Source organism: Marmota marmota, unplaced genomic scaffold, assembly GCF_001458135.2.
Source record: "Marmota marmota marmota unplaced genomic scaffold, marMar, whole genome shotgun sequence".
Classification (NCBI taxonomy): Eukaryota; Metazoa; Chordata; class Mammalia; order Rodentia; family Sciuridae; genus Marmota; species Marmota marmota.
Genome location: NW_026000172.1, coordinates 1,851,782 through 1,873,903, shown reverse-complemented (window position 1 = coordinate 1,873,903; position 22,122 = coordinate 1,851,782). Strand labels below are relative to the sequence as shown.

General features: G+C 54.4%; 1 protein-coding gene and 1 long non-coding RNA gene across 2 annotated transcripts in view; both read left to right on the top strand.

Annotated features, from left to right (window-relative positions):
• Window positions 1-15,077: 15,077 nt before the first annotated feature.
• Window positions 15,078-18,682, top strand: LOC125611930. The gene is made up of 2 exons (XR_007342187.1): window positions 15,078-18,166; window positions 18,256-18,682. It is a non-coding gene; the product is annotated as an uncharacterized LOC125611930 (long non-coding RNA).
• A 2,351-nt stretch (window positions 18,683-21,033) lies between these two features.
• The window catches only part of Fabp1 (fatty acid binding protein 1), a 4,800-nt gene continuing 3,711 nt past the window's right edge, over window positions 21,034-22,122 (top strand). The window contains exon 1 of the mRNA XM_015506357.2: window positions 21,034-21,190. Within this exon, the coding sequence (XP_015361843.1) occupies window positions 21,124-21,190 (67 nt within the window). The 5' untranslated portion in view covers window positions 21,034-21,123. The remainder of the gene's footprint in view (window positions 21,191-22,122) is intronic.

The following is a 22,122-nucleotide window of genomic DNA, read 5'->3' as shown; positions in this document are numbered from 1 at the left end:
ACCTCCTGGGTGGGCTAGAATCAAAAAGACAGGCGGCAAGTGTGGCCAAGGCTCTGGGGGAACTGGACCCCCAACACCATTGCTGGGGGTGTAAACTGGTGCAGCCACTTTGAAAACAGTTCAGCAGTTCCTCAAAATGTTAAATATGGAATTACCTTGTGGCCCAACGAGTCCGTTCCTGGGCATGTAACCAGAGAATTAAAACACGGGTTCATAAAAATGTTGTAAACAAATAGCACTGTTCATAATAGCCCAGAGTGGATCCTCCCGAACACCCGTGACCTGATGAACTGAGCATGGCAATTCCATATAGTGGAATAGGTAGCGGCCCTTGCAACAACACGGTAAGCCTCTGAAACATCACGCTAAGTGTCAGAGGCCTGACGCAGGAGGCTGCAAATCATGAGTTCAATTTATGTGACATGCTAGGACAGGACGATCCCTAAGACCACAAGTGGATCAGAGGCTGCAGAGCTGGTGACAGAGGGCCAGGCTTTCTTCTGGGGTTTATTAAAGTGTTCTGGAACTAGACAGTGATGATGGTCACACAGATTTGTGAATTTACTAAAATCCGTGGGATGGTACACTTTAAAAGGGCAGATTTTATATTACATAAATTAAATTGTAATTTAAAATTGCAAAAGAGAAACACAAAAACTGGTTAGGAGCGAATGCCTGTTGTTCAAGGGAGCTGCCCGGGTAGAGAAGGAGTCAAGGCCTGAAGTGGCCGACTGAGGCTAGAAGGCGTGTGCTGCTTCCACCAAGAGAACGAAACAGCCACACGGTGGTTTGGACTCAGATGTGATTGAACCCATCAATAAATGCATTTATAAGTCACTTCAAAACCCACAGGAACAGCGGCCCCCACCCAGCTGCTGACGGGTGTCTCTTACGTGTATCAGTCGCATCTCCTTCCTGCTGGTCCTAAACCCTCTGTCGCTGAGTTTACCTGGAAAAACAGTAGCTGGTGCAGAGTCAGGCAGAGTCTGATGTCGGGTTTTATGCCATGACTTGAGAAAGCTGCAGAGTTCAATAGAGAGGCATTCAGAGTCCTGGAGCCGTGTCACGCAGGGCTCTCTTCCACCCTCTGAGCAGAGGGTGTGTGGGGGAGTCGTGAGGACTGGTGCTGCTTCCTTGGTCGAGTCCTTTTTCTCTCCTGGTCCATGCCCAGCTTGGCTCTGCATGCAGAAAGACTCCGTGCCAAGTTCAGAAGTACTTTTGTTCATGCAAAACAGGAGAAACATGCTCACTATCTCCACTGAAGCAGAATTGATGGAGTAAATTGTGAAATTCAAAGTTTTATAGGCTGCTGGTGCATCTACTTGCCCTCTTCCATCCAGAGAGAGGTCACTCATGAAGTAAATCTTGGGGGAGAAGGGAAGCCATGGCTGTGTCGATTACCTGGGAATGTCTGTGTCTCCAGGAGGGAGATGAGAGAGACCCAACTCTCCAGATCTCTCTGAGGTCTCCACCTTTAGGGAGATGCTTCCTCCAGTTTCCAAGGTCTTGTCAATTCAAACATTTCTTTTGTTCCAAAAGCCTGGGCCATGCCACCCTAGGAAATATTCATGGAGAACTTTGTACCCATATCTAGAGCCACAGCAGCCACCTTGCACCATGAGGAGGAAAGCCACAGATCGGCGAGGGAGAAACTGAGAGAAGGGCCCTAGGACCTCGGGGGTCCCTGGAGCAATCCCTGCACTCAGGGAAGCCTTAGTTTCTGTGGCTAGAATCCAAACAGTGTTCTGACTGCTGAAAATCTTCTATCAGAAACTGGCAGGATGAGAGAGAAGCAGAAAGGAGACAAGGTGACGGCAAACCAGAGGCCACCCGCCCTGCCCTGTGGACCTGCCTCCTCCTCTGCCCAGTCTCTGGGCGGTGACCACAGCTGGTCGGTGAGCTCCCGAGCAGCCACTCTCTGTCTCCCATCCCGCTTCCCTTCCAAACCAGCAGCAAGCCCCTGATTCCACCCCAAACCTACAGTCCACGTCCCACCAGCTCCATCTCTGCACCGCTGCTTCCACCCCCACCCACAGGCTGCTGGCCCCGCGGGACTGTCCACACACCCGCAAGGAGAGCCGTAGCTTCTGGTTCCCGTCACTGTTGGAACCCAGGTCGGGCCCATGGCCCTGCATGGTGTCTCCCCTGACACTCAGCCCCACCTACTTGGCCTCCTTCTCCCTGGGATGAGCCACGCCTTTCCTGTCTGTGGTCACATGTCCCTTTGGCCCTCTGACCTATGCTGCCCCAGCCTCTGCATGGCTCGGCCTTTCTCCCAGCTGAGGGAGGTGCTGGCACCAAGGATGCCTTCTCAGAGAGCCTCCCCCTCACACCTTCCCCTCCACCCCTCCCCCCTCCCACCCTCCCTCCTTCCTGCTCCCCTCCTCCACCCTCCCCTCTCCCTACCCCTTCCTATGTAACCGCCCCTCTTTACCAGTCTGCTTCTATTTTTTGTTACTTACTGTCACCTCCACCCCAATGCCCCCTGGGGCATCCCTGCTGGGCCAGCAGTTCAACTGTATCTGCCTACAGCGGGGGGGCCAGTGCCAGGCACCTGGGCCTCAGAGGGTGTGAAAGCCACGTCTCTTCTCCGAGTGGGGTGGCAGATGCTACTTGGGACTTCTGAGAACTTAGAGCACCTGGGAGCCACCCCTGCGGCCACTCTACCTGGGGCTGTCATTCTTCACGGCTGCTGGCAAGAGCCCTGAGTGGCCTGCTCTTCTCTCCCAGTCCTGAGGCAGCTCCGAGGGCACTCCCATCCCTCCTAGCACCCACAATAGTGACTGCAATCATGGCCCTGTCCCTTGGTGGCCCCCGGGGTGGTTCCAGAATTGCTGGTGTGGCATGGTGTTTGCATGTAACCTGGGCACATGCCTCCAGACTTCAGATCATCTCCACATTCCTCGATACCCACTATGATATAAATGCTCTGTAAATCATTGTTCTCATTGAAGGAATGATAACAGAAGAGCCCATAGTGTCCTGTACAGACGCAGTGTCTCATTTTGAATATTTCCAGGCCGCACTTGGTGGGACTCCCAGATGCAGAGCCCACAGAAGTTGACACACAGCTGATGAGGTTGCCTGGACCCCACAGCCCCACTCGCTCGGGGACGGCCTTGGCGGCCCTTATAGCAGTATTGTGGACTGAGAAGCAAGCCATGGAGACCACAAGGACAGAAGATTCACCATCCCGCCCTTTCCAGAAACATCTTTCTGGCCCCGGCCTGACAACCCCACTACCACCTGGTAGCAAAGGGGACAGTGTTTGCTGAGCACCTTGAGGGTGTAGAGCTGTCATGCTGGGTCTCACCGTAGGGACCCTGCCCGAGTCTGGGCTAGGGAGAGGAAGGCAGGCCCCAAGACCCAGAAAGCAATGAGAGCCACAGGGGCCCAGTGGAGGCAGACAGCTGGCCACATGTTATTGGATTGACCACTGTAACAAGTAGATTGAGGCAGAAAGAGCAGGGACACAGGAAGTGTGCCTGGGGTGGGGTGGCATGCTTCAGCTGGAACAGAGATGGGCATCCTGCGGGGCTTGGGGACGAGGGCACACCCCAGCACCTTCAGGAGTAGAAGGGGTCTCTGCTAGGCCCTTCCACTCCACACTGCTAACTCCCAGGAGGAAAGTGGCCTTGTGTGAGCCTGCGTCTCCAGCTGGGACACCCCTTAAATAGTCCAGATTGATGGCCTTCTTCCAGAAGTCCCCAGTGCTGGGAAAGAAGCTCTTTCTTCCTGAAGAAGCATTCAGCAGAGCCGCAAAACACATCCGCCAGATGGTTCAAGAGGAGTAGGTGTCTGGTCCTCTTGGGGCTGCCATTTACAAAGTGATGGCCATCCACCTGCCATGCAGGTATTATGTGCATGAACTATATACAATTGTGTGTGTGATGTGTAATTATATGTATGCCATATGTACTGCCCACCTATAAGACACCAGGCAGTGGCCAGCTCCAGGACATAAGGAAAGGCAGGAAGTGAGGTCTCTGCCCTACATGGGGCACCTGCAGAGGACTCACAGCCCCACTGAGCATGCCCTCAGGGAGTCCCCGTGGGCCTGGGCCCAGCGCAGAGGGAAGGGCACCCAGAGGCGGTCTCCTGGAGGAGGTGGCTCTGGTGCAGCTGGGTGAGGGTTTGCAGCCATGGCTGGAACAAGGACCTCTTCTGCCTGTGCTTCCCCGGCAATGGCAACGTGGCTGACACGGTCAAGTTTCTGATGCAGCACAAGCCTCAGTGGTTTCGCTCACGGCCACGAGATGGCAGCACGTGGTCAAAAGTGCTGGCAACAGGTGTCTCTCTGCCATCAGCCTCTTTCTGCTGTTGGTGGTAGTGACAATAGTGTTTGGTGGATTAAAGCGAAAACCTGTTTGAACCCATTAAGTCACAGATGGCATGTACGTTCATCGCCAAAAGGAGTTAAAATCAAGTGAACCCTAGTATTTTCCATGGTAATTTTCCTAGTAGATTGGAAATTACTGCTAGAAAAAGAAGAAGGGACAACAAACATTTCCCTAAGAAATTTGCAGCCCCGGAATTGTCCTCTGTTCCCTTTCAGTGCCCTCTGTGTCCTCCTCCCAGGTACCAAGCGTGAACTCACGCTGGCGATGCACTTGATTTCTGCTTGATCCACGAGTGTCCTCTCACTTTTGCCTGTTCCCCTAGTTTTGCTGTCAGTGGTAACCGCAAAGCAGCAATCGTCTAGAATGTCTGTGACATGTTTGAATCAGAAGATGGGTCGGAGGGGACTCTCCCCGCGTCTTGCCGATGACACCGAGTTGAGATCTCATCTCCAGGGCCCGGGCCCTGTTCCAAGAGAGCTCCTTTGGGTGGGACTGACACCCTCATTCCTTATTAGCAGGCCACTCTCCCCACTCCATCACTGGGAAAAACACTCTAAAGAGTACCAGTGGCTGTTTTGTAAGGCAAAGTCATTCACTCCCCAACACACCAGAGCCCCGCCTGGTGGACCCCGCAGGTGGGGGGACAGAGAGTGCCTAGCTGCCCAGCTGGACATCCGCCTGTTCTTAAGTGAAAGCAAATGAAGCAATAAGTGAAGAGTTGGGGGCCTGTTTCGTCAGCATTTCTGAATCTACATGAGGAGCAACTACAGAGGATGAGAGAACTCGCAGGAGAATGGGCAGGAGGCCGAAGGCCAGGAGAGCCTGCAGAGACGCAGCAGGGTGACCTCGCACACCAGGGGGACCAGGGGGACCAGGGGCCCTCCCTTACCCGCACAGGTTTCTGGGCAAGCGCTGGGCGTCTGTGGGCTCAGAGCCACTGTGGGAGGCTGGCAGCTCTTCAGGCTCCTCAGTGAGGAGAAGGTGCCCCTATTGTGGCAGATGTGTGCCCAGGCAGGCACCTGAAAACTACCAAGTCTGACTCCCAGTCCTGGTTTTCCTATAAATCAGGAAATGATGCATCTGCTAAGAGGATGGGATGGGGGAGAGGGAAGAAAAACTGAGACTCTAGGTAGGAATGTGAGGAAAAGGCCCAGATTGTCTGAGGTGGGGCCCAGAGGGTCGGGGAGGTCAGGACTGAGACGCTGACAAAGTCCCAGACCAACGTAGTCTGAAATTCCGCACCCGTACAGGAGCCTGGGCTCTCTGAGGCTGAGAGGCGGGCGGAGTGCTTGAGAATAGGAGCTCTGAGCTTAGCAGGGAACCAGGAAATCGGGTTGGTGAGTCCAAATGCAGGGGAGGACAGGCATAGAGATAAAGGCATACGACCTGCCTGAAGGAAAGGGCAAGGGGAACGTCCAGGGGACTTCCCAGAGGCCGTCCTCCTTAGGCTGACTGGGAAGGAGGAGCCGGACTTCACAGGGAAACCACCGTAGGCAGAAGGAACAGCACACGCAGAGAGGAGTGTGAGCGTGAATGGCCAGTGTGACCAGGGCTGCTAGCAGGGGCCGGGGAAAGGCGAGGCAGCCTCTGGGACCTGGGCCTCCATCCTGCAGGGCCCTCCTTCTGGCTCGAGAGGAGGCGGATCTGAAAGGAGCTGAGGCCTGGGACTGTGGCTAGGTGGCCGCTGTTCTCTCTGCTCTCGGGTGCTTAGCATGGCCGTGTAGTGGCGAGAGTCTGCTGCCTTCAGAAGGCCCCGGGCAGGGGCAGAGAGGGGGCAGCGGAACAGTCCTGGTGGGCTGCAAACATGATAAAATTTCATAACACAGCCAAGGACCACAGATGGTCCTGTCATCATGTAAATCACCAGCAAAGCAGAGAAGACCTGGCCTCTGAACAGCAGGCAGCCTTGGCCAGGCACAGAGCTGGCACTAAGACTGGGCGGCCAGCTGGTGCAGGAAATGGGCATTCTGGGTGGACTGTGGTCGGGAGCCCTGGGAGAGCTTACGTGTCCCGGGGGGGTGGCTCCCAGCACCAGTGGCCCTGAGCTGGCTCCTCTTATCTAAGAACGTGGCCTCGTGACCATTGACCATCTGGCCACGAGCTGCAGATTCTATTAATCTCTTGAGATTAGGGAAGCAGCAGGAGCCAGTGACCCTTTGATTAGGCCCAGACTGGTCTCAAATCAGCACTTAGCCCAGAGGCCTCTGATGATCCCAGATACTGGCAACGCCGTGTGTAGCTTCATCTGGATGAAAGGTCACCTCGGGTGGACAAGGATGGCAGGGACCTTTGGCCCTCACACCTGCACAGTTTGCCCTGCTCCTTCCCAGCAGGCCCACACCCCTCCTGTGAGCCTGCAGGTGGGAGGGCGATCGGACCATTATGGCAGGCAACTGTTCTCAGAAAGGCCGTGCTCCTGGGGTCCAGGGAGGAGGCTAGACTGTTATCTCCTTGATAGTTGGTGTCTGATCAAAGGCACCTCTTTGAGACACCCACTTTCTTATTGCCCAGCTGTCCTTGGTCCCTCAGCTCTCCCAGGACACTCAGTATCTTGAAGGTGGAGATTCGTGTGTGTCAAGATGGTGGCAGCTCTTTGTCCCCATGCAGAGCAGTAGGACATTCCCATTCGATGTGTGGGCGCCAGTGAGACAGGATGAAGCAGGTGAAATGCTTTGGCTCTACCCACACGAACCATCAAACTCACTCAGAAAACTTTGAAACTAGGAATCAGACAAGGGAACCCATTAGCATCACTGCTGTCACGGCCTGGACCTAGCCAAGACCACAGGGCTGGGAAAAGGAATGGCAGGCGCAAGGGTTGGAGAGAACAGGAGGCCTTGACTTGAGGACTTCTATCCACCACTGAGCCAGAAGGGGCAGGGAGAGGACTTTTGGTTCTAGCCGCAGTCAGCCTTCCTGCAGGAAACCAGAAAGCTGACAATCTATAGGAAGTGACAATTTTAATGTTACTAGATACCGTACAATGGTGGACACTGGTCTCTGGGACATGGGAGGTAAATGACATGAGTCTTCTGATTGCCCCATCTCGCTGCCTTGGCCCACAGTGCAGTCAAGGGAAGCCCGAGGGCAGTGGAACCTGAGTGCAGGAGCAGAACAGGTGCCCAGGAGGACAGGCAGCTGAGTGTGCGGACGGCCTGGTGGACGGAGGGCGACGTTGCAGAGGATGCCAGGCATCTGCAGAGGCTGCCTTTCCTGTAGTCACCAAGAGCCGATCAAAGTTAAAGACAGAGCTAGCCAAGGGATTAGAGGGCAGCAGTGCCTGGCACCCACTCAGGGTCAGGAACGAGCCCCTTCCCACCACCCAGCACGGAGAACCTTGTGGTCTCCAGGGCACCGAATGCATCCCACTGGGAATAATAGCACTAATCAGGCCACTGTTCCAGTCCTGCCTTAAAACCAGACTCCCTTCCTGAAATAATGTCTCAGCATAATTAAACCAGCCCAGCACAGTCCCGCACACCTGTAATCTCAATGGCTTGGGAGGCGAGACCAAAGGGTCGTAAGTTCAAAGCCAGCCTCAGCAACTTAGTGAGGTCCTAAGCTACTTAGCAAGACCCTGTCTCTAAATAACAAATAAAAAGGGCTAGAGATGTGTCTCAGTGGTAAAGCACCTTGGGTACAATCCCTGGTACCCAAAAAAAAAAAAAAAAAAATTAAACTGCATCCCAGGAAGAATATTTATGAAAGTACAAAAATATTCACCACCCAACAAAGCAAAATTCACAATATATGGTACCCAGTAGAAAATTATCAGGCATGCAAAGAAAACAGGAAAAAACAAGGCATGATAAGGAGAAAACGCATTGATTGTTCCCTCCAGAGCGGACATGCGCGTTAGAACCAGCAGACAGGATGTGAGATCAAGAGTGGCAACACACCTGCATCCCATAGTTCCCCAGGCGAGTAGAGATGGAAGATCCAACTGTCAAATAAAACTTCTAGAGGTCAAAACGGCAACATCTGAGTGTCTGAGATAAAAATCACCCCGGATGGGATTCAAAGATGACATGTTGCCAAAGAAAAGGCTCATGAACCTGAGGACAGAGAAATCACAGACACCGAGTGTCAAACACAGAGAAAACCAGAGTCGAAAGACACTGCTGGTGAGCCGTGAAAGTCTGAGCCGCCAAATAGACGTGATTGGAGTCCCCAGAGGACAGAGATAAAATATTTGGAGAAATAATAACCAAAATATATTTCTAAAAATGATTAAAACTGTTAACATGCAGATCCAAGAAGTTCAGCAAACCCCAAGCACAAGATCAGGAAGAAAACGCTACACAGCTCCTCATAATCGACACGCTCAGAACCAAGGATCCAGAGAAAGAAATTGAAAGCAGCTAGGAGAAGAAGACTTGGTACACAGAAGAACAGAGGTAAAAATGCCAGCGGACTTCTCTAGGAATGAATGCGAGCACCGGCCACACAGCCACATCTTTATAGCAGTGAAATGTCCTTGAGAAATGAAGGCAAAATAGCCAGGCACAGTGGCACACCCCTGTCAACCCCGCAACTCGGGAGGCAGAGGCAGGACGATCAAAAGTTCCAGGCCAGCCCCAGCACCTTAGCAAGGCCCTAAGCAACTTTGGGAAACCCTGTCTCAAAACGAAAAATAAAAATGGCTGGGGATGAGGCAAAGTGGTTAAGCACCCTGGGGTTCAATACCCACTGCAAGAAAAAAAAGAAAGAAAGGGAGAATGCAGACTGCTTCAGACAAACAAACTGGAAACATGCACAACCCGCAGGCCCAGCCACATGACATACACCAAGTCCTGCGAGTGAAGGAAAGGAGCAGGAGGGAGTGGGGCCCCCACGGGGAAGGCCAGAGGGAGGGGCGCCTGATAAGGTTTCCGCTCCTCTTTCAACCTCTTCAAAAGATAACCGGCCACTAGAACACCGATAACAGCGTCCTGTGGAGATTACAGCACACATAGATCTAAAATGTTCCAAAAAGTGGCCCAAAGGTCTGGGGAGGGAAGTCAGCGCGCTGGCCTCGAGCCCTCCCACACAGGAAAAGGGGTAGCGCAGCCACGGGCGGCTCCCGATAAGTCAGACTGCTCTCTGAACCCCTGAGCAACCCCAGAAGCCAGGCTCCACGTCCAACAGACGCAGAGGAGATAACACGGGAACCTAAGATACCCAACCCAAGAGAAGAAGGGGACAGGGATAAAGGGACACATGGGAGGCGCAGAGGAAGCTGGCAGGTTCCAGCCTCATGGGGTCGGTGAACTCCTCACGGCCCCGTGGTCGCAGGTCCGCAGGAGGATTCCTAGGTGTAACACCAAAACACCAACGGAGAAAACTGACGACTTGCACTTGATGAAAACTGAATGCTCTTGCACTTCAAAAGACACCACTGAGAAAACGGAAAGCAGTCCCTGAAGGAGGGGTATGTCTGATAAGGAACTGTCCAGACACACAAAACCCTCTGACACTAATTCACAGCAGGGACAAGACAAACAGCCCAGTTTAAGCCTGAGGAAAAGATTTGAAGAGACTTTCTCCCCCAAGAGGACGTACAGATGTCCAATAAGCTGACGTCACTGGTCATCACAGAAACACAAATCAAAAGCAAAGGGAGAGGCCACGTCATATCCCCTGCGATGGCCCTAACCCAAAAGAAGGGACAGGAGCAGGCACGGCCCGGATGTGGGAAGCAGACTCCCCTGGCTCTGCTGATGGAGGAGCAAGACAGATTCCTGGCCCAGGGGCAGATCGGGGCTGTGTCAGGAAGCAGCCAGAATGTCTGTGGCGGTGCTGGCCTTGTGTAGCCAGGCAGTCCTGGACGGGGAGACGGAGCTGGGGTTAGTGCCAGCCTCAACATGTGAGAGCGCTGGCGCTTTGGGCCTGATCTCCTGGTATGTCTTGGTTCCTACTACACCCAGGAAAGCAGCGGGCCCTGGTCTCTAATGCCCTCAGCCCCGGTTCACCACTGAGGCAGCAGGCTTCTGGAAGCTGGTGTGAGCTGCCCACTCCCTGGCCTCCCTGTTCCTGCCCCTTCAATTTCTGCACAGCAGTCCTGGGGGAGAGGAGGTCTTCCCCGCCCAGGGATCCCCAGCCCGTCCTGTGGGAAGGTACACATATGGTTGACCTCCTTCAACCTGCCCAGCAAACTCAAGGGACGGCTGGGCTTGACTCTCGAGGTTCAGAGCTCTGCAGACCCCTACAGTGCAATGACATGTTAATGCCCAGGATGTTAATGAGGTTGAGCAAAGTCCTGGCACCAGCTAAATGCTCAGTAAAGATGTGTTGAATGAGCAAATAAATAAATTTCTATAAAATTCTATGAATAGAAAAATTATGGTCAGAGAGACCAGTGCAGACCCAGAATCGAGTAGCCAGGACTCCATGGCATATAAATGTGACTATGAATCCTTCAAGGACCACAATGCCTATTTCTATGCCCATTGAGGAGATTGACAGGGGAAATGAAAGTCAGAGCAGGCACCCTCTCTAAGAGTCGCTGAGGCCATGTGGCTTCAAGACTCCGGTGACCACTTCAGTCATGATGGGATCAAAGTGCAATGATGATGATCTTGTTAGGCTCCATTGAGTGGCAGAGGGGACCCCTGAGCCAGGGAGCAGATGCCAGTGAAGACTTGCTGGAGAGGACCATGGCCGCCTCACCACGGTCCTGTCCATCCACTCCACCAGGAGGAGAGGCTTCCAAAGGCCTGCAGGGAAGGAGATGGGGCACCTGGGAGACCTCAGGTGCCCAGGGCAGCCCCAGCCCCCAGCCCACCACCTCAGCAGCCTCCCCAGGTGGGGTTCAGCCCGCCTCACTAATGAAGCTCGGAACGCATCCTTCCTGGTTTTTATTTTCCGCTGTAAAGCAGGTTCAAGCTTCTTCTTATGACTGTGCGACACCAGTCCCGTGCTCCTGGTGTGCACTGGTGAGGAGAGGAAGGGGCAGTGTGGGCAGGGCCGTGCCTGCCGCTAGGGTTTGGAGGCAAAAGTCAAGGCCAAAAAGTTTCTGCTGCCTTGGGGACCCGGTGCTGGGTCCTGGCACTCAGCCCTGCCCCGAAAGAACCAGTCCGTGAGACTCATGGCTGAGAAGTGACCAAGGTAACCCGAGGACCTGTGGCCCGGGCATGAAAGAGCCCGCCCCTCTCCCAGGCCCCTCCTCGGCTCAGTCTGGGCCAGAGGGGGCTGCGCCCAGGGCTTCTGAGACTCCTTCTTTCCTTCATCCCTAGGTGGTCATTATGTCGGCCTCAACAGCCACCTTGGAGGGCCCAGGGACTAGTAATACAGCTGCAGAGCATGGAGATGGGGATCTCCATGGGAGCCTGTGGGTCTGGCCAAGGAGGCTGAGGCAAGGCAGGAGTTCTGCCAAGAAGGGATGACATTGTGTAAGCTGGGGGCAGAGGATAATGTCTTGGAGAGCAAGTCAGGTTAGTCACACGGAGGCCCTGTGGCTGGGCAGGAGCTCTGTCTCGCATCTTGTCTGAATTGAGGTCTGAAGGAGTGTTTGAAGGCAGACCTCATTTCACAAATCTCAGCAGACACACCCTGGAAATGTGCAAGCCATTCAATGGATGTAGAACCAGGGGGGAAAATCTCTCTGAGTCTTTAAAAAGTCCTTGAGAAAGTCCCATCCTCCCCTTCCTAACTGGGAAGATTTCACCTTGGTGTTATCGGCCTTCGCACTCAGAACCCGCAATGTGCCTGGCAGTGATTTCTCTGGCTCTCTGATCTAATAGCCAGACTCACTAGTGATGTGCTAAAAGAGGAATTTCCAAATCCTGAATATGTACCATTACCAAGACACAGCCTCCCTTGCACTTGGAGGAAGATGGGCAAGGACAGTGTCTTCAGGAAGTAGAGGCCATCCTGAACTGCTCCCTAAAGGCCCACGCTCTCTGCTGCCTCCTAGAGGTGTGGCCTCAGGCAGGACACTTGTCCTCTAGGAGCTGAGGAGGCTCCAGTGGTGATGGGGTGGTGAGTGGGAATTGCAGGTGCCCCTGCCAAGAGGCTGAGAGCCCACCAGTCTAGAGCTATGCAGAAGGAAGCTCATGGCTGTGGTCTGGTCTTCGGAACCTGGAGTCTCGTCTGAGACAAGCAGGGTAGAGAGTTTGTCCACTGGGGCCTCTTGGAGAAGAAGGAAGCAAGTGGTTTGAGACTTCTGCTCTTCCCCTGGGCCACGTGCATCTTGGTGACACTGGGTTGAATCCCTTTGGTCTCTGCTGACCCTGGTATTGCTCAAGATGCTGGTGCTTCACTTTGCTCTGGTTTTGTAAAACAAGCCCCAACAGAGCTCCTGTCAGCAAAGACAAAGAGGGCCAACACCTCCAGCCCCTCAGGAACCAGGGGATAGTTTAGTCAAATAATAGTTAGTTGAAGTTTAACTGTCAAAGCCTTGGTCACAGGAGGAATGGGCAGAGCCGTCCATGTTCTCAGCACCACACACGCACACCTATCAGCCGCTGGGCTGTCCACCTCACCACTGTCACTGGAACTTGCCCTCCCGAAGCTTGTGTGCAGCATGGAACCCGGAGCCTGCAGCTGCTTCCCTGGGGCCGCGCCCATCCAACTGTAGGGTCACCATGAAATGCTGTCAGGATGTTGACACCAACTCCAGCCTTCACCCACAGACCTCTGTGCTCTCTCGACTCCGCTCTGGGGGAGGCGTTTTCCAGTATGCAGCCAAGCTCCTGCCAGGAGGCCTGCAGGTGAAGCTGGGGGCACTTGTATGAACACATCCCGAAACTTCCCAGCACCTTCATGCCATCTGCCCTCCCAATGTCACACACAATAAACAAAAGGAAACAGAAAGAGAAAAGTCATCACAAAACCCTGGTGTCCGATTTTTATCACTGGACCCTCAACTTAATGAATATCGTCTCCTAAAATTTAAATCTTCCAATCATAATTCAACAAGTGGAAAGCAAGGAATAGAGAGTTTACCTTTCGTGATTTACAAGAACTTTATTTCTTAACCAAATAGTCCCAATATTTAAAAGTTAAACCATTCAGTCGAAATTCAGAAGCCAGGAGTCCCATCAGAGGGGGGCCTGGCACAGGGAGCAGCCATGGGACTGTAAGGATGCCAGAGACCTGTGACATAGGGCTTGGGGAGAGGAGCTCTGCAGGTGGTCACAGGCATGGCCCTCCCGGAATCATCATTGCCATGGGTTCTTAGCCTGTCTCTACACCAGGGACATGAAAGTCTAGTAAGGACACAAACAAGTCCTTGCACCCTATAATCAAGCACCTTGCCATGGGTAGGGGAAAAGGAAAGGAAGATATGAACGGAGGTGAGACTGAAGGAGGTGAAATTAAAGGAGGTGAGACTGAAGGAGGTGAGATTGAAGGAGGTGAGACTAAAGGAAGCAAGACTGAAGGAGGTGAGACTGAAGGAGGTGAGATTGAAGGAGGTGAGACTGAAGGAGGTGAGACTGAGTGATGAGTGTCGGAACAACAAATCTCCACAGAGGATTCAGAGTGAGGAAAAGACACTCCCACATGGGACAGTAGGCAGAAAGAAGGGCTCAGTGGATGCATGCACCCCGTGGTGACCGGCTACAGTGCTCCCTGGCGCCCCCTGCCTGCTCCCAAGTTCAGGCTTCCACCTCTCCTGCCAGGACTTCGGCCTCCATGTCCCCCACCCCCCGCCATAGTCCCATCCCTCCTGCCCCCTGAGAGCAGTCTTCCAAAGCTACACATCTGATCTCACAACTCTGCCAAGAGCTTGCCCTGACTCTCCACCACTCAGAATGGTGAATCCAAAATTTGTCACCGATGTGTCGGCTTCACTCCTTTGAGGTCCTTGTGCCAGCTTGTTGCCTCTTCTCCCAGCCCCTCACCATCTCGTCCTCTTCAGTGGATCAAGTTCTGGTCGAGGAGGCATCATTTTATTGGACCCAGAACCAAAGGCACCGGCTGCCTCCTGCCCTGTGGGAGCCGGTGGGGACCCTGGGCTCCACCCGGGCACAAGCACCAGCTTAGAGTCCTCCCTCCTGGTCTCTTCCAGCTCTTCCGACACCTTGGAAACCAGTCCCGAGGATGAATCATTCATGGAAAATGCCTAGATTATTGCCAGTTTACCACATCAGACTCCAACTGCTATAATCCTGTCCCGTGTCACGGGATATTTTTCTCTAAGCTACTCCTTGAAGGGGGAAAAAAAAAAGAATCTTGACCTTCTCCTAAACAATAATGTCCACAAGATCATAAACTGGTCTATATTTCTCTAGAACATAGTAGACAAAATGCATGATTGTCTGTAGTGTGCCCTGCACAGATCACAGCCCTGCTGCATGTCCCACTGTGGGGGACGCGGTCACCCTCCTCCCTGACCCTGTGTGGCTGATTCCCCTGCTCCCAGCCCCAGTGCCCCCGCCCACCCTCGCCGTCATCCTGTCCTTCCACCCTGCATCTCGGGTCTTTCTGCAGCAACCAGGCTCCATGACTTCTCCTCTCTTCCTGAGAGAATCTTAGCTCCTTAACCAACCAGAAAACGCCTTCTTACTCTCTTATTCATTTATTATTTGTTTTTTGCTGGACTGGTTTTCAGACCCAGGTGCTCTCTACGGCTGAGCTCCATCTCCAGCCCTTTGTGTTTTGTATTTTGAGATGGGATGTAGCTGAGTCACTGAGGCTGACCCTGAACTTGCCATCCTCCAGCTTCAGCCTCCCGGGTGGCTAGAGTTACAGTGTGTGCCACTGTTCCCAGCCTTCTTACTCTTAATCAAACATTCTCTGCATTTCCAAGTCTTCTTCAAACTTTCCCCATCCAGATGGCAGCTCTAATTCCCTCATGTCCCCTGCTAGGCAGTGAGGTCCTGTGTGAATTTAAAATTGGATCCCAACACAAAATCCACACTGTAGGACGTATTGTGTTCATGGAGTAGAAATCAGGTAGCTTAGTTTCCTCATCTGAAAATGGGGACATAATGTGGACCTTTTAAGTAGTTTTGAGAAGTCAATGAGAAAAAGCACTTGGCTACTGGAGGCTCTTATGTTATCACTGTTGATATAATGGAAATGCTGCGGGGATGTTGGTCCTGGCTGCAGAAAGGGCAGAGGGCTCAGGAGGCTTCCTGGGAATGGTGTGGCACTGAGCCTTCCTGGATGCCAGGGGTTCGCTGCTGACCCATGGATCTTGGGCTGCCGGGCAGGGGTGGCGAGTTGGTAGAGGTTTGCTTTCAAGTGTCAGGCTAACTCAGAAGCCAACTAGGCTAGCTTATAACCCCAAGGGGACAAAGGACACAGGAAAAATAAACAGCATCAGCTTTTACAGTCAAAATAGGGGCCTATGTGCTGACCGCGGATAAGCATTGAGTTCGTTCTGGACTCCACCAGCCTGCTCGTCCCCCACCTCCTGCTGTGTCCTCCACAGGCTCTTCCACCTGCCATGTGAAGAGCTCTCTGGGGACCTCAGAGTGAGTCACAGGAAGGCTTCACTTTAACAAGGACATTCCTAAAATGTCACCGTGTTGGGGAAGGGTGTTGGTTGCACGCTCACTCTGGGTGCTCTGCTGCGTGACCCCTTTCACAGCACAAGCCACCACCTGCATTTCTCTTGGGCATGTTTTTACCCCTGAGTCCTGGTGGGTTCTTCAAGTGGGTGGGTTTCTAAAACATGCCACAGCTATTGAAAGTCCCCTAAGGCAGGTCCCCTCCTAGGTGGGTACAGTTGTGACAGGTGAGTTCTTTAAGGAATTTACCAGGACTGAAGAACAAAACAGGCACACGTGCAATGACGCCTAACAATGTCTTTAAAACTGTTTTTGTTAATGTATGTTCATCCAGGGGTCCTACAGGAAAGTCTTAAAACAGTGTGTACAAGCACAGGTCCTCCCGCACCAACGGAGTGAGCAACTGAGCCAATGAAGCCCCCAGCATGGCTGCCGCTGTGGCTGAAGCGTGGCCTAGAGTGGCCAAAGTCACAGGAGAAAAATAAATAAGTGAGACTCCCAGGTGCCAGGACAGCGGGTAGGAAGGCAGAGCAGGAAGCCCCGGATGGAGGCTGGGCCCCCGAGTGGTTGGCAGACCTGGAATTAAGCCCAGGTGACCAGGCGCTCGAGTCCACAGCCTGCAGGAGCCAAGCGGAGCCTCAGGCCTGCGACCTGGGTGACCGTCAGCAAAGCGTGACTGGCCAGGAGATGGGAGGAAGCTTGCCGCCAAGCCAGGGGATTAACTGAAAGATGGATCCTGGGCCAGGGTGGCCCCTAGGACCCTGAGAGACAAACGCAAGGGGCCCTGGTCCCCTGTGGTGTGAGCTCCGTGTTCCTGAGGACTTGGCAGTTTACATGGATCTTTCACAAGAGCAAGAACCCCGTGACCATCTAACAGACGGGGAGGCGGAGGCAGGAGGTTCCAGGACCACGCGGTGGGTGACGCAGAGCTGGCCCTGCCCTTCTGCTCTGCAGCCCTGGGCTCCTGGGGCACTGTCTGCCTCCAAAATGCCCAGGAAACAGGCAAGCTGGCGGAGCAGGCGGGCACCCAGGGTCAGACACACCTGCAGAGGTGCCTGCTCTAAAATGAATGCTGATCACCTCCTGGCCACCACCAAGCGCACGCACTCCCATCTGCGTAGGCAGCATGAGGAGGGGGAAGCCTAGCGGACCTGGTGGGGCTGCGCCATCTCTGGTTTGACAGACGCAGGGCTGTGCCCAGGGAGTTGGAGCCTTTTTTCTCTGAAAGCCACTTGAACTTTGTCATTGTAATTCAGCTTATCTCCTATGTTTGCTCAGCCAGTGGGTGGAAGATGTCATTACCCTCTCCTAATTTTATGGAAAACTACTCATGAGAGTTAGGTTTTGAAATGGCTACAATGCCTGTGGTCTCACGTCACACACACACACACTCCTGGTTGCCTGCTAATGGCCCCGTCTGGAGCTGGGGGAGGGGGTTCCTGGCCTCCCACCCATCAGCCTGGTTCCCCTGTTCTCTGCCTGTTGGGCGTTGACCCTTCTGGGGAGCGGTCACTTCCTCACCAGCTGTGCCAGCTCTTGACCAACCTGAGTCACATTCCCAGTGCTGTTCCTCGTCTGCAGGAGTTGCCTGTTCAGAGTAAGAAGTGCGGGGCCAGGCAGGGCATCCACGGGGAGATGGCCATGGGCCCTGCTCTTAGAGAGTCACATGGACTGGGCCTTCCCCAGGGGTCCTGGGATGGAGGCTGACCTTCCCTGTGGGGAACCTGCCCTTCCCTCACTCCCCACCCTAGACTCAGGGCTGCACTGGCCCAGCCCTCTGAAGCCTGTGGTCAAGGGAAGGGGCTCTGTGTGGAGATTACAGGGTGCAAGAGAGTGCCTAGGGTGAGGGCTGCCCGGATCCGGCCCCTGCGCACTTGATGGGTGGGGCGGCGATGACCATTGCTCTTGTTACACAGGGGTTATTTGTTTCATTGGCTTTAAGTTGTAAGACTCTAAACTCTCTCTCTGTCTCTCTCTCTCTCTCTCTCTCTCTCTCTCTCTCTCTCTCTCTCTCTCTCTGCCATGCTGGGACTCAAACTCAGGGCCTCGTGCCTACCGGGCGTGCTCTCTACTTCTGGTTACTCCGCCACCCCAAGCCCTTTCCCATCCACTCCTCCACAGGTGTTGGCAACGGTCCTCAGGTGGTAAGGGAGGCCGGTGGAGGAGGTCTCGGGACATCTTGAATTTAGCCTTGGGCTCGACCGCTGCTCATCAGACAGACACAGGCCGGCTGTCACCCCAGGTTTAGGCAACATAGATGACCCAGATGCCATCTGGGGCACACTGGACTCCAGAGTCTATCTGAAATGAGCTTTGTTCCTTGGATTTCTGGGGACCCCTCTGGGGCATCCCTGTGGACCCTCAGCTTCCTGCCACACTGCTTTCCAGGTTAGTTGCCTGAGCTGTCATAGGCCCGCCGAGGTCACACTCTCGCTCCTAACAATGACTTGTGATTCACATAGTGCGTCTCACCACAGCCTTCGCAGTCACACCAGAGGGACTTAGAGACAGATGGACAGGCACTCACTCTGCCGCAGACAGGCAGCTTCCTAGGACCTTAGCCTGTGGCCACTGGGAACTGCAAGTGACCCCACCCCAAGCCCTCCTGTGGGCCCCTCTCCTCTCCCCTCTCCCTGGGTCCTCAGTGGTCCCCTGCACATCGGGACAGCCTGTGTCTTCTCCCACCCGCCTCTTAAGGACACACAGGTCTGGGGGCTCCCCACCCTCTCTCCCAAGCAGCTTATCCTGTACGTGCGCGCGCGCACACACACACACACACACACATACACACACCCTCTCCAAGAGGAATTCTCAGGCCACTTCCTGAGATAATGGCTTTTTTACAAAAAAAAAAAATAATAATAATTAAAAAAAATAATAATGGCTTTTTTACTTTCTCACTTAGAGAAAAATGGAAGAGCAGGGTTCCACTTGGAGACTGGAGTCCAAATGAGCCCTCAGGACAGCGAGTCACATCAAAAGACATGAAGTCAAGACAGAGCAAGACGACAGGGCCATGCCTGTGCCCATCGTCCTTTGAGGCCCCTGCCCATCCCCATCCCTGTGCCCAGGTGACTGTGGTGCCTAGGAATGGCCAGAGTTCTCAGGGGGCCACGTGCTCCAGTGTGCCCAACGCTGTCGGCAGATGGCAGGGTGCCTATTGACACCCCCCGCCCCCGGCAGGGATGCGGGTGCAGAGAGCATTTTCAGAACAGCAGATGTAAACCCTGGAGGCACAAAGGTTGGGGTGGGGGACACAGGGGACAGAGCCACAGCTATGTGCCTGGTGCGGCTGCATCGGCCTGAGCTCCCTGGGTGCCTCCTACGGCACTGATGCCCCTGTGTGAGCTCTTATCCACCCACGTTTCCTGTCTCCTGCCCAACCAGACGCTGAGGCTGCCTGGCTACCAGAGCAGACAGCCCACTGCCCAGCCAGCTGCTGGGGACAGAGCAGGGGACAGCAGCTGGGCAATGAGCGTTTAGACTTGTGCTGCAAGTAAGGTCCCTTACTTACTTGGTCCCTGGGGAGGGGACAGAGCTGTCCAGGAGCTCAGAGTCTGGGCTCTGAAGCCACCTGCTCAGCATAGGCCAGAATGGCAAAGCCGGGTGGCAAGGGAGGAGAAAGGCCACGCGGGACTGGGAGGTTCAGGCTGGAAGTACACCTTGCCAGCCCTGCCCACACCCGCCCCACTGGACTCTCCACCAAGCTGCAGCCCATTCAGACATGCGTACTAATCATGATAAACCAGCCCCCCGTCTCCTGGCTGGCAGGGCGGAGGATCGCTGACCATCTCTCTTTCCCTCAACCAGGAGAGCATGGCCTCGGGAGCTTCAATGGTTCTTATTTGCTGATCCGTCTCTGATGCGGTCCTATTATGTGCCGGGTATTGGGGAAGGCAAGGAAAACCCTCAGGAAAGAAGGCACAGGAAGGCATCCTGCAGGCCTCAGGACATAGAGGTTGGCAGAGCTGCAGTCCCGGGGGCTTATGGAGGAGCCACGCGGTTGACAGGCGGAGGAGGGCAGAGGAGCCCCGTGAGTGCAGACAGAGGCACAGTCGCCCCATGTGAGCGCCTGCCTGAGACTGTGGCCCGCAGAGTAAGAGGGGAAAGGGCAGCAAGGTAACTCGGGGCTGGGTTTCGCAAGACTGGCAACCCTGCTAGAAGTGGAGCAGGGCAATCACTTCCCAGGTAGAAACCAGAGCTCATGCTAGCAAAGGACAGCGCTGCTGGGGGGGTCGTCTGGCTAGGACACAGGACACCAGCACCCTCCAGATGCCCAGGGCCTGTGGCCTCTGAGTGACGTGCAGCCCTGGAGGCTGAAACAGGAGTATGTGCTCAGGCTGCATGTCAGGATGATCTGTGCTGCCGAGAGTGGACAGGCCTGGTGGTCAGGGACAGGCTGCTGCTGATGCAGAGACTGGCATCTGACCCAGACGGGGTAGCGAGAGAAGTGGGCGGTGCTCATCCAGAGCCCCTCAGGTGTGGAAGTGGGGGATGCGGATCCACTGCACCTCGAGACAGGCTAGAGCAGCCTCAGGTCTCTGCAAGTGCAGGGTCAAGCTCGCACATGTCACCCGTCCCTTGTCCCTTGTTGGGGTGAGTCAGCAGAGCCCTCCTTCTTCCTTTCCCTGACCATGTCCTGCCAAAGAAATGCTTCCCCATTTGCACACACAGGGTGTGAGTAGCTTGCCCCTCACGCAGCCAGGGCCACTTCAGCACTTCACGCAGGAGAGCTTTGGACTGTGGAGATGTGACAGGCAATGACAGTTCTGTGACAATGACAGCAGTGGGGACCAACCCTCAGGCCGTGTAAGGAAGGAAGGTTCTGAGCCCAAACTGGGTGTGTTGTGTACATGTGCAGTACACATATGAACATGCACATGTACAGATGCTCACTCACCCACGTGTGTGCAGTACACATACGAACGTGCACACGTACAGATGCACACTCATCCACGTGTGGGCAGTACACATACAAACATGTACACGTACAGATGCGTACTCACCCCGTGTGTGTGTATACACGTGCACACACACCTGTACACAGTGTGCATGCATGCACATTCCATGATGGGTGAGCACTCAACTGAGAGGCTGCAGGGCCCTCGGGCTTGCCCTGATTGGCATCGTCGCTGTTTGCTGAGTAGAGAAAACCTCTGATGTGCCCATCCTGGATTTTATCGTTGACCATTGCTCTCGGAAGTTAATGTTTGAACCTGGCCATAAAGAAATCGACAGCTACTGACCTATGGCCGATATTTGAAAGGGAAGAAGCCCCTATAAAGCTGCAGCACTGAGCAGCCCAGCCAGCAGTGTCAGTGGGCACAGGGAGCTTCGCCGCCACCATGAACTTCTCCGGCAAGTACCAGCTGCAGAGCCAGGAGAACTTCGAGCCCTTCATGAAGGCAATTGGTGAGTGCTGAACAGGCGGCAAGTCTGGCCCTACTGGGGTGGCTCCAGGGCCTGAGGCTGAGATGGAGGAGAGGCTGAGGCACACTGGACTAGGGTCAGTCAGCGGGCTTTTGCAGTCTTTTGCCACATGCGCTGTGACTCCCTGGACAAGGCCACCCACGGCCAGTGAAAAGAGAGCTGATCTGGACTGAAGCTCATGTTCTCTGGAACTTCACTGTGTGAACCTGTCCATCCGTCCATCTACCCACCCATCCATCTACCCATCCACCCATCCACCTACTCATCCACACATCTACCCACCCAACCATCCATCCATCCACCCTCCCCACATATCCACCTACTCATCCACCCACCCACCCATCCATCCACTCATCCATTCATCTACTCATTCACCCATCCACCTACTCATCCACACATCTACCCACCCACCCATCCATCCACCTATCTATGCATCTACCCACCCACCCACCCACCCAGCCATCCCTTTATCCCTTCATGCCAGCCTTGGTTCCAGGCCAGGCACACATCAAGGTCTGTGCTGGACAGATAACCAAGGAGACAGATGACAATGAGCCACATTTCCAGGGCGCAGTTTAGAGAGCAGAGATGAATGTGAGCAGGTGCCCCCTGATGTGTAGGGCACCGTGCCCAGCCAGGATCCTCAATGCCCCACCAATCTCACAAACTGCTGAGATGGGCACAGTGAGTTCCCCATTTCACAACTGAGGCTGAGAAAGGCTGGGTAGTTGTGGCCAGGGTCACATAGTGGGAAGGGTTTGGATGGGACTGGACATAGGTTCTGGGCCCAGAGGCCTGCGTTAACCCCTTGGCCTCCCCAGGTCCAGGAGGGTGTGGAGGGAGGTTGAGCCTTGGAAGATGAGCAGGTGCCACCAGGGGCTGGGGAGGGCGCCTGCTTGGCGGGGGGGGGGGGG